The sequence below is a fragment of the Pristiophorus japonicus genome, chromosome 5, assembly GCF_044704955.1.
Source record: "Pristiophorus japonicus isolate sPriJap1 chromosome 5, sPriJap1.hap1, whole genome shotgun sequence".
Lineage (NCBI taxonomy): Eukaryota > Metazoa > Chordata > Chondrichthyes > Pristiophoridae > Pristiophorus > Pristiophorus japonicus.
Window position 1 is genome coordinate 256,807,419 of NC_091981.1, and position 15,541 is coordinate 256,822,959.

General features: G+C 51.3%; 1 protein-coding gene across 4 annotated transcripts in view; it reads left to right on the forward strand.

The window, feature by feature from the left end:
- The window catches only part of pitrm1 (pitrilysin metallopeptidase 1), an 82,552-nt gene that overhangs the window by 23,498 nt on the left and 43,513 nt on the right, over positions 1–15,541 (forward strand). For 2 of the 4 annotated variants that reach the window (XM_070881566.1, XM_070881567.1), the window contains one exon: positions 3,711–3,837. In XM_070881566.1, the coding sequence (XP_070737667.1) occupies positions 3,711–3,837 (127 nt within the window). Of the gene's footprint in view, positions 1–3,710; positions 3,838–7,417; positions 7,437–10,029; positions 10,112–15,541 lie in introns of those variants that run through there. The other 2 variants (XM_070881569.1, XM_070881568.1) reach the window with 2 other exon arrangements.

Below are 15,541 nucleotides of genomic sequence, written 5' to 3' on the forward strand. Positions count from 1 at the left end.
GACCATGTCACCCGACCATCCTCGAAATGCAACGATGAATCTACTTGGATTAGAACGTCCATTCCCAAAAGGGGTTGATCTACTGTGCTTATCCAGACCGGCGTGGTTAGTTCATGTGGACCCAGCCCTATAAGTACCGGTGTTGTCCTTTTAATTTCCATTTTATGGCCCCCAACTCCATAGGCTGTACGTGCCCTACCATCCAACAACAAAAAGTCTCCATATTGTAGGGGTAAGCATGTTAATTCCGCCCCTGTGTCTAAAAGACAGTCCACATCCTTATCGCCCACCCTCACAGTTATATGTAGCCCATCTCCCTTTTGTTGTATTAGTGCAAGGAGGTGGACCAGGGTGGGCTCTAATCGTTTTTTGCTATCCCAAGTAACTCCTTCTATTGTTGTATTGTCAGTCGCTTAAATGCTTCTATGAGGTCGTTATGTTGTGACAAGCCTGGTTTGTTGGCTGAATTGTATCCCTGGTTGCGTCCTCTTCCCCGACCGCAACCTTGCTGTTTTGCCCTGCACATCTTGGCCCAGTGACCTTCTTTCCCACAATAATGACATTTTCCGGGTAATTTTCCTAATAACTTTATCGGAATCCTGGGATTTCCATCCCATAGCCTGTACAGCTCGGACTTTAGCTCCCATATCCCGATCTAATTGGTTAGATCGATCCACCAATGCTGCAAAGGTAGTTCCTCTACCTTCCCAGTCCGGTAACACTACCTTAAGCATTTTGGACAGTTCTGGCTTTCGACCTGCCACGAAAGCTGCTTTCAGGGGTCCAAACAATTGTTCATCCATTTCCTCATCCGTATTATTCATACCCGAATGTTCTAGCCACGTGCATCTAAACCGCTCGTCATACTCCAGGACCTCCTCTGTTCCTTTCTGTTGGCAGGCTGCAATTTTTCCCCAGTCTGTCTTAGCTGGACTGAAGGCTTGCAGCCAGTGTTTAATCGCTTCCCACCCTGCGTTTAATTCTTGCTCATCCTGCCCCAAAGCTTCTTCTACCTTGTCGTGCAATTTTCTTCCTTGTGTTTTTGGCACCATTATGCTCAAAATTTGCACTCAGTCTCAGGGATGAAGTTGATATATATTTCTTAAGCGGTCCAATTGGTCCCACGTTTTTACTCCCCCTTTCTTTGGATTGGGCAATTCCTTGGACCATTTATCAATTTTCTCTGGGTCTGCCGGAGCATGAACTAAGTATTCTCCATACACCCTTCTCTTTGTCTTTTTGGTTCCGCCCTCATCCGCAGTCTCTTCTGATTTGACGACAACTCGTCTTTTTTTAAACGGGGCAAAGCGCACCCCTAATTCTTCATCATCCTCCAACACTATTGTCGGAGGATTCAGAAACCGTATCTATTCCTCGGTCGTGTCTTCGGGTTTGCGCTTTTAATTTATCCAAACATGGGTACCCTGGGAATTGATCGATACATTTTCCTTTTCCTATTACTGTCTCTTGACCTAATGATTTTTTCCATTCTTTAATTTCACCTTTAAGATCTTTAACTTCCGTTTCCAGCTTTTCAAGTTCAAGCTTTTTCTGTCGCAGCTGTGCACAAACAGATGGCAATTGATCCTTTGTACTGGTCAGTTCTCGATCATGTTGGGAACGCATTATAATTTCATTCTGGTTTCAGATCTGGCCCATAACCGCTAGGGACCATCTAGTTCGCTCTTTATTTTTCATACGGGTCGTTTTTCCCCAGACCCTTTTAATCTCGTCCAAGGACCATTGTCCTTTGGAGGTTCCGTACTTTTGTTCGATCTTAATACAGGCTTTAGATAAGTTGAATTGTTGCTCTATGTATTCTTTCAACTGTTCGAGAATTAAATCTAAAGAAACTTCAGGTGGTGCCTGCCCACCTTTAACAGTTGCAGGCAATTCTTTGCCCTTTTCTCCTGCTGCCATTTCTTTACTGAGTTCTTTACTGGGGTCTCGAGTCGTAGGCCTGCTAGCCGATCAATAGGTCGGTGATTAATTAACTAACACACCGCCGAAGTTTAGATGTCTATGGGACCTCGAGCCGACTACCAACCAGAGGGTTCGCAAACCGGAGGCTTTCGGAATCGCGTAGAAGGAGAGGCGAATTTAGACTTTTGACCGAGGACTTTTTTTTAAAAAGAGTCGTCCTTACCTCAATGTAGGTCCGATATCCAAAATTCAGTTTCTTTCCTCAACGATCCTGTTCGCAGCGCCAAAATTGTTAGATCTCTTAATTTTCAATGAAATACGAACTCCAATGGTAGTTTTAACTTTTTAATCTTGGCAGAGAGCAACAAACTTCTTGGCTTCAAGCCAGGTCTTTGTTCTTACTGAGACACATGGTCAAAATGGCTGTATTTATGCCTGGATCAATTTACAGAAAAGAACTCGCCGCCTTTGACCTTATTGGCTCAATTGAAAGTCTTTTAACGTTTTATTGGCTCGCTACCCAAGGTCCGAAAATGTCAAGTTGATTGATGAGTTTAATGCAACATGCCGAACTGCATGTAGCAGCCTTGACTTGGGGGTCTGTGAATTTTCACAGTCTGTCTAAATGAGCCTGTTTGAATTCTCTATCAATTACATTCCTGAAATCTTTAGCTAAATTATGCTTGCTCTTCTGCAATGTCTGGGAAAGTAGCTAACATCTTTAAATGGCTTAACCTAAATCTGCACTGTTTTCCCGTAACAGATTTTCTTTTGATCCTCTCCTGAAGGCATTGCTTCTGGGCAATTGTATGGTTTAATTAATACTGATTGCAATCCCATATCTTGCCTGATTGGACTTTAGTTTTGTTTGAACTATGATAGCAAGTATCCAGGCTGTTTGACTGGGGCATCATAGCTAAGCCCACGGTTGAGCAGGATTCTAGCGATGACCTTCCCAGTGGCTGATAACAGGGAGATTCCTCTGTAGTTGCCGCAGTTGGACTTGTCCCCTTTTTTAAAGATTACTGCATCTCTGAGATCTCCCGGCATGCTCTCCTCCTTCCAGATGACAGAGGTGAGGTCATGCATTCGTGCCAATAGTACCTCTCCGCCATACTTTAGTGCCTCAGCGGGGATTCCATTTGCTCCCGATGTCTTGTTATTCTCAAAGCCTCCTTGATAAAATGCAACGTCCCCACCGACAGCCCCTGGCCAAAGACCGCCCTAAGTGGAGGAAGAGCATCCGGGAGGGTGCTGAGCGCCTCAAGTCTTGTCACCGAGAGCATGCAAAAAGCAAGCGGAGGGGGCTAGCGGCAAACCAGACTGCCCACCCACCCTTTCCTTCAACAACTGTCTGTCCCATCTGTGACAGAGACTGTGGTTCTCGTATTGGACTGTTCAGTCACCTGAGAACTCACTTTTAGAGTGGAAGCAAGTCTTCCTCGATTTCGAGGGACTGCATATGATGATGATGATGAGCTAAGTTTTCACTGGTATCCATCATATGCATTCACTTCCACCAGATTTCTCACTCCTCTTCCCTCCCCACTCCCTAACCAAGAGATACTGGAGGCAATTGCACCACTCCTACCCCCTCTCCAGTTGAAATCGGCTAACTCAGCACAGATTTCAGATTGAACTTGTGATCTTGGTCTGTTTGACTGAACTTGCTGAGCCAACCGGGCAGTCCGTGTCGAAAGTTGTATTCAATTTAAATCTAGGCTCTGCAAATGCATTGATTGTATAATAGCCTGAAAGTTTTATTTTTACAAATGTATCCATTCCAGGTTCTTTACGTATGGTGATCTGCCCCTAGAGCAACACCTTAAACAAATCCAGGAACAGGCACTTGGCAAATTCCAGAAAATTGAACCTGACACCTCAGTTCCCATACAGCCACGCTGGAGTGAACCGGTAAGTAAAGACACTCTCTTGCTGTTTCTGAACTTCAAAAGTAATTCATTGGCTGTGAAATGCATCAGGACATCCTGAGGATGTGAAAGGCACTATATAAATGCAAGTTCTTTCTTTATATATGAACATTAAACATATCATTGATAATTAGTTTTAAAAAATTGTCATTATATTAATGTTAGTTTTGTGTGCTTAAAATAAATACATGATGATTGTCAGTCACACTCCATTTTCGCTGGGTCAATAAACTGAAATTTCCTACCTAACTCCATTTGAGATCACTACAAGGCCTGCAGTGGTTCAAGGAGAATGCCCACAACTATCACGTCCAAGCTTCTGTACCAGTTTGACTTGCTGATAGGGCAAGAAATAGGAAATTATTGCATGTCTGTTAATGAGCAAGAAACGGGGGATGGTTGTTAAATTCATATATACTGTTGAGTCTTGCTACACATCAATCCTATCTGAGAAGATTGGCAGTCAATGTGCAATCTCCTTTGGCAATGGCAGTCTATAGTTGGCTAGTGTGATGTACGAGAGTTGACTTGTGTGACATAACAGTCCATCTTCCCATGCGAATAGGAATATCGAATCCTCAATTGAGAAGTCTCGATCTTCACACTTTATTGATTTTGGTCTAATATTGACTAACGCTAAGCCATTATTCAAATGCAATACCATGAAGATTATAACCAAAATGTACAAATTAGCTAATGCAGAAGCATTTTACAGAACTGAGATTTGTTTTTAAATTTTGCTGCAAGTTAAACTTTATACAGAGGCATTACCTCAGTGGCCCTGGACATTTGTAATTGTTGCATTAGGACAAAATCAAATTGTCGCCATTTTTAGGGAAAGCCTTGGTTCAGTAGGTACCACTTTCGCCTGAGTCAGAAGGTTGTGGATTCAAGCCTGACTCCAGAGACTTGAGTACATACTCTAGGCTGATACTTCAGTGCAGTACTGAGGAAGTGCTACACTGCTGGAGATGCCATCTTTGAGATTAGACATTAAACCGAGGCCTGGTCTGCACACTCAGGTGGATGTAAAATATCTCATGAAATTATTCAAAAAAGAGTAGGGGAGTTCACCAAAAAACAGAATATCTGCTAATTTAACTCACTGCTATTCATGGGACCTAGCTGTGTGCAAATTGGCTCCCTCGTTTGCGAGCATTACAGTAGTGACTTTGGGCCCAAGTTTGCCCAGGGGTTGCTCCTATTTTATTTTTGGAGCTACTAGATTTTTTTGGAGTATCTTAAAAATCACAATTCTGCCCATTTAATTTGCTCCATTCTAAGTGAGTTAGTTAGGTTTTTTTTTTTAGTTTAGTTTTTTTTTCAAAGGGGGGCGTTACCAGCCACTTACGCCTGTTTTGGCCATTTAAGCAAGTTTAGACAGCTAAAAGTTACTCCAAACTAACTTAGGCCAGCGTATGTGGCCACTTGTGTCCGCACTGAAAAACCTTGCGGTGAGCTAAGAAATCAGTGCAGGTAGCCAGGCGAGGGGGGGAGGGGGGAGGGGGCGCGGGTGCAGGTGGTTGGGGAGTGAAGTGAAGTGAGAGGACCTTGCAAAGCACTAAACACCTTCACAACAACATTAAAGAAGCATAAATACATTTAAAGCACCAAACACTAAACAAAGCACATAAATAAGCATTCAATAACAAATAAAAAATACAAGGAAGCTGAGAGGACCTGCACCTAGCACCAAGACTTACAAAGCACAAAAAGTAATAAGCAATTAATTAACAAATAAAATATGGAAGAAACCCTGCACCTAAAGCACCAAGACCAAAGTAATAAGCAATCAATCAATAACAAATAAAAAATAGAAGGCCTACCTTAGGGAATTTAGCGGGCCGCCGATGAGGGAGCCCATTCAGCCAGGGCCAGGAACAGCGTGCTTTGGGCCCCTCCCACACAGCCTGCAGAGCGTCACAGAGATTCGGGCTGTCAGGAGCTACTGCACATGCGCGCATACTCTAGCGCGCATGTGCAGAGCTCCCCACACTGTTTTCAGCTCTGGGTTCTGGCTCCGCCCCCCACTGGATGTGGTGCGCTACTGATGCTGAAGACTTCCTGAGGAGCGGGGAGAATTCCTCGGTAAGTTTTAGGCGCGTTTTTTCTTCTATGGGTGCGCCGTTCTGTGGGGGGGGCAAACTTGGACTCATAACTTCGAAAGTACTTAATTGGCTGAGAGACAATTTGGGACGTACTGAAGTCATGAAAGGCACTAGATAAATGGAAGTTCATAATTAAATACAAAAATGCTTGAGAAATTAATATAAGCTGGCATTTCTATATGGTGTGACAACAATCAAATTATGTTTTCTGTCCAGATTGCCGCATAATTTTTATTCACTACCAAACGAGACTCCGGGATGATATGTTGCCTCCCTGGTGCAAGGGTCAAGGATGTCTCGGAGCGGCTGCAGTGCATTCTGGAGGGGGAGGGTGAGCAGCCAGCTGTCATGGTACATATAGGTACCAACGATATAGGTAAAAAAATGGGATGAGGTCCTACAAGCTGAATTTAGGGAGCTAGGAGTTAAATTAAAAAGTAGGACCTCAAAGGTAGTAATTTCAGGATTGCTACCAGTGCATGTGCTAGTCAGAGTAGGAATTGCAGGATAGCTCAGATGAATACATGGCTTGAGGAATGGTGCAAGGGGGAGGGATTCAAATTCCTGGGACATTGGAACCGGTTCTGGGGGAGGTGGGACCAGTACAAACCGGACGGTCTGCACCTGGGCAGGACCGGAACCGATGTCCTAGGCGGACTGTTTGCAAGTGCTGTTGGGACGGGTTTAAAACTAAAATGGCAGGGTAATGGGAATCTATGCAGGGAGACCGGGAAGTAAAAAGGGGGCAGAAGCAAAAGGTAGGAAGGAGAAAAGCAAGAGTGGAGGGCAGAGAAATCAAGGGCAAAAATCAAAAAGGGCCACATTACAACATAATTCTAAAAGGACAAAGAGTGTTTTTAAAAAAAAAAAACAAGCCTGAAGACTCTTAGTCCCAATGCGAGGAGCATTCATAATAAGGTGGATGAGTTGACTGCGCAGATAGCTGCTAACAAATATGATGTAATTGGGATTACGGAGACATGGCTCGAAGGTGACCAAGGCTGGGAACTCAACATCCAGGGGTATTCAATATTCAGGAAGTGCGAGCAGCAGGAGTCCGGGGATGTCAGATCGGCCTATAAAGGCCCAGCAGGAGTCCAGGGACGTCGGAGCAGACGATAAAGGCCCAACAGTCGTCCAGGAGGCAGGAGTGCAAGAGCGGGAGTCCGGGGACGTCGGAGTGGCCTATAAAGGCCCAGCAGGAGTCCGGGGACGTCGGAGTGGCCTATAAAGGCCTAGCAGTCGTCCAGGAGGCAGGAGTGCGAGCAGCAGGAATCCGGGGACGTCGGAGCAGCCTATAACGGCCCAGTAGTCGTCCAGGAGGCAGGAGTGTGAGCAGCAGGAATCTGGGGACTTCGGAGTGGCCTATAAAGGCCCAGCAGTCGTCCAGGAGGCCTATCTCTGCAGCAGGGAGGCAAAAAAGAAGTAGAAAGAAATCGAAAAGTGACGACATAGCCAAGGGGGTTGGTGATTGGTAAGTAGCTTTTCTTTTTTCTTTTCTATATCAGTAAGTAACCTTTAGCATTGCTGTTGCCAAATTAAGTTTCTCTAAGGGTTAAGTCATGGCAGGAAAGCTCGGATATGTGTTATGCTCCTCCTGTACTATATGGGAAGTCAGGGACGCCTCCGGTGTCCCTGACGACTACGTGTGCGGGAAATGTATCCGCCTCCAGCTCCTGACTGACCGCATTGCGGAGCTGGAGCTGCGGGTGAATTCACTCTGGAGCATCCACGATGCTGAGAATGACGTGAATAGCGAGTTGGTCTTACCGCAGGTAAAGGGTCCACGGCGAGATAGAGAATGGAAGAACAACAGGAAGAACAATGCAAGGAAGGTAGTGCAGGGATCCCCTGCGGTCAGCCCCCTGCAAAACAGATACATCGTTTTGAGTACTGTTGAGGGGGATGACTCATCAGGGGAGAGCAGCAGCAGCCAAGTTCATGGCACCGTGGCTGGCTCTGCTGCACAGGAGGGCAGGAAAAAGAGTGGGAGAGCGATAGTGATAGGGAATTCAATTCTAAGGGGAATAGATGGGCGTTTCTGCGGCCACAACCGAGACTCCAGGATGGTATGTTGCCTCCCTGGTGCAAGGGTCAAGGATGTCTCGGAGCGGGTGCAGGACATTCTAAAAAGGGAGGGTGACTAGCCAGTTGTCGTGGTGCATATAGGTACCAACGATATAGGTAAAAAATGGGATGAAGTCCTACGAGACGAATTTAGGGAGCTAGGAGTTAAATTAAAAAGTAGGACCTCAAAAGTAGTAATCTCAGGATTGCTACCAGTGCCACGTGCTAGTCAGAGTAGGAATCGCAGGATAGCTCAGATGAATACATGGCTTGAGCAGAAGGGAGGGATTCAAATTCCTGGGGCATTGGAACCGGTTCTGGGGGAGGTGGGACCAGTACAAACCGGACGGTCTGCACCTGGGCAGGACCGGAACCAATGTCCTAGGGGGAGTGTTTGCTAGTGCTGTTGGGGAGGAGTTAAACTAATATGGCAGGGGGATGGGAACCTCTGCAGGGAGACAGAGGGAAATAAAATGGAGTCAGAAGCAAAAGATAGAAAGGAGAATAGTAAAAGTGGAGGGCAGAGAAACCCAAGGCAAAAAACAAAAATGGTCACATTACAGCCAAATTCTAAAAGGGCAAAGTGTGTTAAAAAGACAAGCCTGAAGGCTTTGTGCCTCAATGCGAGGAGTATTTGGAATAATGTAGACGAATTAGCTGCGCAGTTAGCAGTTAATGGGTATGATGTAACTGGCATCACGGAGACATGGCTCCAGGGTGACCAAGGCTGGGATCTCAACATCCAAGGGTATTCAGCATTTAGGAAGGATAGACAGAAAGGAAAAGGAGGCAGTGTGGCGTTGCTGGTTAAAGAGGAAATTAATGTAATAGTAAGGAGGGACATTAGTCTGGATGATGTGGAATCGATATGGGTGGAGCTGCAAAATTCCAAAGGGCAGAAAACGCTAGTGGGAGTTGTGTACAGACCACCAGACAGTAGTAATGAGGTTGGGGACAGTATCAAACAAGAAATAAGGGATGTGTGCAATAAAGGTACAGCAGTTATCATGAGTGACTTTAATTTACATATTGATTGGGCTAACGAAACTGGTAGCAATGCGGTGGAGCAGGATTTCCTGGAGTGTATTAGGGATGGTTTTCTCGACCAAATATGTTGAGGAACCAACGAGAGAGCTGGCCATCCTCAACTGAGTGATGTGTAATGAGAAGGGACTAATTAGCAATCTAGTTGTGTGAGGCCCCTTGGGGAAGAGTGACCATAATATGGTAGAATTCTTTATTAAGGTGGAGAGTGACACAGTTAATTCGGAAACTAGGGTCCTGAACTTAAGGAAAGGTAACTTCGACGGTATGAGGCGTGAATTGGCTAGAATAGACTGGCAGAGGATACTTAAAGGGTTGACGGTGGATAAGCAATGGAAAACATTTAAAGGTCACATGGATGAAATTCAGCAATTGTACATCCCTGTCTGGAGTAAAAATAAAATGGGTAAGGTGGCTCAACCATGGCTAACAAGGGAAATTAAGGATAGTATTAAAGCCAAGGAAGAGGCATAAGGGCCCCAAGTTTCCACATGATTTGCTCCTGATTTTTAGAAGCAACTGGTGTAGAACGGAGTAACTTAGAAATCGGAATTCTCCACATTTAGTTTTCTGCAGTTCTAGTCAGGTAGAACAGTTTCACTTTGGAACAGAATTTTCTTTTCAAAGGGGGACATGTCCAGCCACTGACGCCTAATTTCAAAGTTTCCACAGTGAAAACGTACTCCAAACTAACATAGAATGGAGTAAGTGAATATTTTTGTACGCTTGAAAAAACCTTGTCTACACATTAAAAAATCAGGCGCAGGTTACAAATTGGGCGTCGGGAACGAGGGGGGGAGGGGGTGGAGGGAGGAGGGAGGAGGGAAGTCATTAAATTCTACAATAAATCCTTAGTTATACTTATACAAATATTATACAAATAAATCCAACCTGAATAAAAATTTATAAGCAAAGAAAAGATTAAATAAACCATGTTCCTACCTGTGTGAAAGGCAGCGGTTTGCCGTCGGGACCAAAGGCTGAACAGGCCGGGCCCGAGACTTCGGGCAGGGCCCGTCCACAGCACCAGATTTACAGGTAGGTGGCGTTGGGTCGGGTCGGGGAGGGAGGTTCGGTTCGGGTCGGCGTGGGGGGAGGAAGAGGGAGGGAGGGAGGGGGAGGTCAGGTCGGGGAGGGGGAGGTCAGGTCGGATCCAGTCCAGGAGCGGCAGTTGGGTCGGGTCGGGTCCAGTCGGGGGGGAGCGGGAGCGGCAGTCGGGTCGTGTCCAGTCGGGGGGGAAGCGGGAGCGGTAGTCGGGTCATGTCCAGTCGGGGGGAAGCGGGAGCGGCAGTCGGGTCGGGTCCAGTCGGGGGGAAGCGGGAGCGGCAGTCGGGTCGGGTCCAGTCGGGGGGGAGCGGGAGCGGTAGTCGGGTCGTGTCCAGTCGGGGGGGAAGCGGGAGCGGCAGTCGGGTCGTGTCCAGTCGGGGGGGAAGCGGGAGCGACAGTCGGGTCGTGTCCAGTCGGGGGGAAGCGGTAGTCGGGTCGTGTCCAGTCGGGGGGAAGCGGTAGTCGGGTCGGGTCCAGTCGGGGGGAAGCGGGAGCGGGAGCGGCAGTCGGGTCGTGTCCAGTCGGGGGGGAAGCGGGAGCGGCAGTCGGGTCGTGTCCAGTCGGGGGGGAGCGGGAGCGGCAGTCGGGTCGGATCCAGTCGGGGGGGAAGCGGGAGCGGCAGTCGGGTCGTGTCCAGTCGGGGGGGAAGCGGGAGCGACAGTCGGGTCGTGTCCAGTCGGGGGGAAGCGGTAGTCGGGTCGTGTCCAGTCGGGGGGAAGCGGGAGCGGCAGTCGGGTCGTGTCCAGTCGGGGGGAAGCGGGAGCGGCAGTCGGGTCGGGTCCAGTCGGGGGGGAGCGGGAGCGGTAGTCGGGTCGTGTCCAGTCGGGGGGGAAGCGGGAGCGGCAGTCGGGTCGTGTCCAGTCGGGGGGGAAGCGGGAGCGGCAGTCGGGTCGTGTCCAGTCGGGGGGAAGCGGTAGTCGGGTCGTGTCCAGTCGGGGGGGAAGCGGGAGCGGCAGTCGGGTCGTGTCCAGTCGGGGGGGAGCGGGAGCGGCAGTCGGGTCGGATCCAGTCGGGGGGGGAGCGGGAGCGGCAGTCGGGTCGGATCCAGTCGGGGGGGAAGCGGGAGCGGCAGTCGGGTCGTGTCCAGTCGGGGGGGAAGCGGCAGTCGGGTCGTGTCCAGTCGGGGGGGAAGCGGTAGTCGGGTCGTGTCCAGTCGGGGGGGAAGCGGGAGCGGCAGTCGGGTCGTGTCCAGTCGGGGGGGAAGCGGGAGCGGCAGTCGGGTCGGGTCGGGGGGAAGCGGGAGCGTGAGCGGCAGTCGGGTCGGATCCAGTCGGGGGGGAGCGGGAGCGGCAGTCGGGTCGTGTCCAGTCGGGGGGGAAGCGGGAGCGGCAGTCGGGTCGTGTCCAGTCGGGGGGGAGCGGGAGCGGCAGTCGGGTCGGGTCGGGGGGAAGCGGGAGCGTGAGCGGCAGTCGGGTCGGATCCAGTCGGGGGGGAGCGGGAGCGGCAGTCGGGTCGTGTCCAGTCGGGGGGGAAGCGGGAGCGGTAGTCGGGTCGTGTCCAGTCGGGGGGGAGCGGGAGCGGCAGTCGGGTCGTGTCCAGTCGGGGGGGAAGCGGGAGCGGCAGTCGGGTCGAGTCCAGTCGGGGGGGAGCGGGAGCGGCAGTCGGGTCGTGTCCAGTCGGGGGGGAAGCGGGAGCGGCGGTCGGGTCGGATCCAGTCGGGGGGAAGCGGTAGTCGGGTCGTGTCCAGTCGGGGGGAAGCGGTAGTCGGGTCGGATCCAGTCGGGGGGGAAGCGGTAGTCGGGTCGGGTCCAGTCGGGGGGGAAGCGGGAGCGGTAGTCGGGTCGTGTCCAGTCGGGGGGGAAGCGGTAGTCGGGTCGTGTCCAGTCGGGGGGAAGCGGGAGCGGCAGTCGGGTCGTGTCCAGTCGGGGGGGAAGCGGGAGCGGCAGTCGGGTCGTGTCCAGTCGGGGGGGAAGCGGTAGTCGGGTCGTGTCCAGTCGGGGGGGAGCGGGAGCGGCAGTCGGGTCGGATCCAGTCGGGGGGGAGCGGGAGCGGCAGTCGGGTCGGATCCAGTCGGGGGGGAGCGGGAGCGGCAGTCGGGTCGGATCCAGTCGGGGGGGAAGTGGGAGCGGCAGTCGGGTCGTGTCCAGTCGGGGGGGAAGCGGCGGTCGGGTCGTGTCCAGTCGGGGGGGAAGCGGTAGTCGGGTCGTGTCCAGTCGGGGGGGAAGCGGCAGTCGGGTCGAGTCCAGTCGGGGGGGAAGTGGGAGCGGCAGTCGGGTCGGATCCAGTCGGGGGGGAAGCGGCAGTCGGGTCGTGTCCAGTCGGGGGGGAAGCGGTAGTCGGGTCGTGTCCAGTCGGGGGGGAAGCGGCAGTCGGGTCGGGTCCAGTCGGGGGGGAAGCGGGAGCGGCAGTCGGGTCGTGTCCAGTCGGGGGGGAAGCGGCAGTCGGGTCGTGTCCAGTCGGGGGGAAGCGGGAGCGGCAGTCGGGTCGTGTCCAGTCGGGGGGGAAGCGGCAGTCGGGTCGTGTCCAGTCGGGGGGGAAGCGGGAGCGGCAGTCGGGTCGTGTCCAGTCGGGGGGGAAGCGGGAGCGGCAGTCGGGTCGTGTCCAGTCGGGGGGGAAGCGGCAGTCGGGTCGTGTCCAGTCGGGGGGGAAGCGGCAGTCGGGTCGTGTCCAGTCGGGGGGGAAGCGGGAGCGGCAGTCGGGTCGTGTCCAGTCGGGGGGGAAGCGGCAGTCGGGTCGTGTCCAGTCGGGGGGAAGCGGCAGTCGGGTCGAGTCCAGTCGGGGGGGAAGCGGGAGCGGCAGTCGGGTCGTGTCCAGTCGGGGGGGAAGCGGGAGCGGCAGTCGGGTCGTGTCCAGTCGGGGGGGAAGCGGGAGCGGCAGTCGGGTCGTGTCCAGTCGGGGGGGAAGCGGTAGTCGGGTCGTGTCCAGTCGGGGGGGAAGCGGGAGCGGCGGTCGGGTCGGGTCCAGTCGGGGGGGAAGCGGGAGCGGCGGTCGGGTCGGGTCCAGTCGGGGCGGGGGGGGGGAGCGGGAGCGGCAGTCGGGTCGGGTCCAGTCGGCGGGGAGCAGTAGCGGGAGCGGCAGTCGGGTCGGGTCCAGTCGGGGGGGAGCAGCAGTCGGGTTGGGTCCAGTCGGGTGGGGGAGCGGGAGCGGCAGTCGGGTCGGGTCCGGTCCGGGAGAGGGTAGGGAAGCGGGAGTCGAGTCGGGTCGGGAGGAAGCAGGAGCTGGCCGTGGGAGGAGCCTTATTCACGGAGCCCCAGTGAGGCCATTGGGCCAGGGCTAGGGGCTGCGTGCTTCGGGCCCCTCCCACATAGTTTCGGACGCCTGGAGCTACTGCACTTGCGTGCCCACTGTAGCGTGCATGTGCAGAGGTCCCGGCACTGTTTTCAGCGCAGGGACCTGGCTCCGCCCCCCTACAGCTCCTGCTGTGCTGCGCCGAGGGCCAGAGGACCTGCAGTGAGGTGGAGAATACGGAGGGTTTTTTTAGGCGCACTTTGTGGCGCGAAAAACAGGCGTCCAGGTCGGGACTGTGCCGTTCTAGGCGCGTGTGGAAACTTGGGCCCAAGATTTGGCTAGAAAAAGCAACAAACCTGAGGACTGGGAGAAATTTAGAATTCAACAGAGGAAGACTAAGGGTTTAATTGAGAGGGGGAAAATAGAGTACGAGAGGAAGCTTTCAGGGAACATAAAAACTGACTGCAAAAGCTTCTATAAATATATGAAGAGAAAAAGATTAGTGAAGACAAACACAGGTCCCTTGCAGTTGAACTCAGGTGAATTTATAATGGGGAACAAAGAAATGGCAGACCAATTGAACAAATACTTCAGTTCTGTCTTCACGAAGGAAGACACAAATAACCTTCCGATTGTATGAGGGGACAGTAGGTCTAGTGAGAATGAGGAACTGAAGAATATCCTTATTAGGTGGGAAATTGTGTTAGGGAAATTGATGGGATTGAAGGCCGATAAATCCCCGGGGCCTCATAGTCTGCATCCCAGAGTACTTAAGGAAGTGGCCCGAGAAATAGTGGATGCATTGGTGATCGTTTTCCAACAGATCTATCGACTTTGAATCAGTTCCTATGGACTGGAGGGTAGCTAATGTAACATCACTTTTTTAAAAACGAGGGAGAGAGAAAACGGGTAATTATAGACCAGCTAGCCTGACATCAGTTGTGGGGAAAATGTTGGAATCAATCATTAAGGATGAAATAGCAGCGCATTTGGAAAGCAGTGACAGGATCGGACCAAGTCAGCATGGATTTATGAAAGGGAAATCATGCTTGACGAATCTTCTGGAATTTTTTGAGGGTGTAACTAGCAGAGTGGACAAGAGAGAACCAGTGGATGTGGCGTATTTGTTCTTTCAAAAGGCTTTTGACAAGGTCCCGCACAAGAGATTGGTGTGCAAAATCAAAGCGCATGGTATTGGGGGTAATGTACTGACGTGGATAGAGAACTGGTTGGCAGACAGGAAGCAGAGAGTCAGGATAAATGGGTCCTTTTCGGAATGGGAGGCAGTGACTAGTGGAGTGCTGCAGGGCTCAGTGCTGGGATCCCAGCTCTTTACAATATACATTAACGATTTAGATGAAGGAATTGAGTGTAATATCTCCAAGTTTGCGGATGACACTAAGCTGGGTGGCGGTGTGAGCTGTGAGGAGGATGCTAAGAGGCTGCAGGATGACTTGGACAGGTTAGGAGAGTGGGCAAATCCATCACAGATGCAGTATAATGTGGATAAGTGTGAGGTTATTCATTTTGGGGGCAAAAACACGAAGGCAGAATATTACCTGGATGGCGGCAGATTAGGAAAAGGGGAGGTGCAGCGAGACCTGGGTGTCATGGTTCATCAGTCACTGAAAGTGGGTATGCAGGTACAGCAGGTGGTGAAGAAGGCAAATGGTATGTTGGCCTTCATAGTAAGGGGATTTGAGTATAGGAGCAGAGAGGTCTTACTGCAGTTGTACAGGGCCTTAGTGAGGCCTCACCTGGAATATTGTGTACAGTTTTGGTCTCCTAATCTGAGGAAGGACGTTCTTGCTATTGAGGGAGTGCAGCGAAGGTTCACCAGACTGATTCCAGGGATGGCTGGACTGTCATATGAGGAGAGACTGGATCAACTGGGCCTTTATTCGCTGGAATTTAGAGGGATGAGAGAGGATCTCATTGAAACGTATAAGATTCTGATGGGACTGGACAGGTTAGTTGCGGGAAGAATGTTCCCGATGTTGGGGAAGTCCAGAGCCAGGGGACATAGTCTTAGGGTAAGGGGGAGGCCATTTAGGACTGAGATGAGGAGAAACTTCTTCACTCATGGAATTCACTCTTAACCTGTGGAATTCCCTGCTGCAGAGAGTTGTTGATGCCAGTTCATTGGATATATTCAAGAGGGAGTTGGATATGGCCCTTGCGGTTAAGGGGATCAAGGGGTATGGAGAGAAAACAGTAAAAGGGGTACTGAGGGAATGATCAGCCATGATCTTA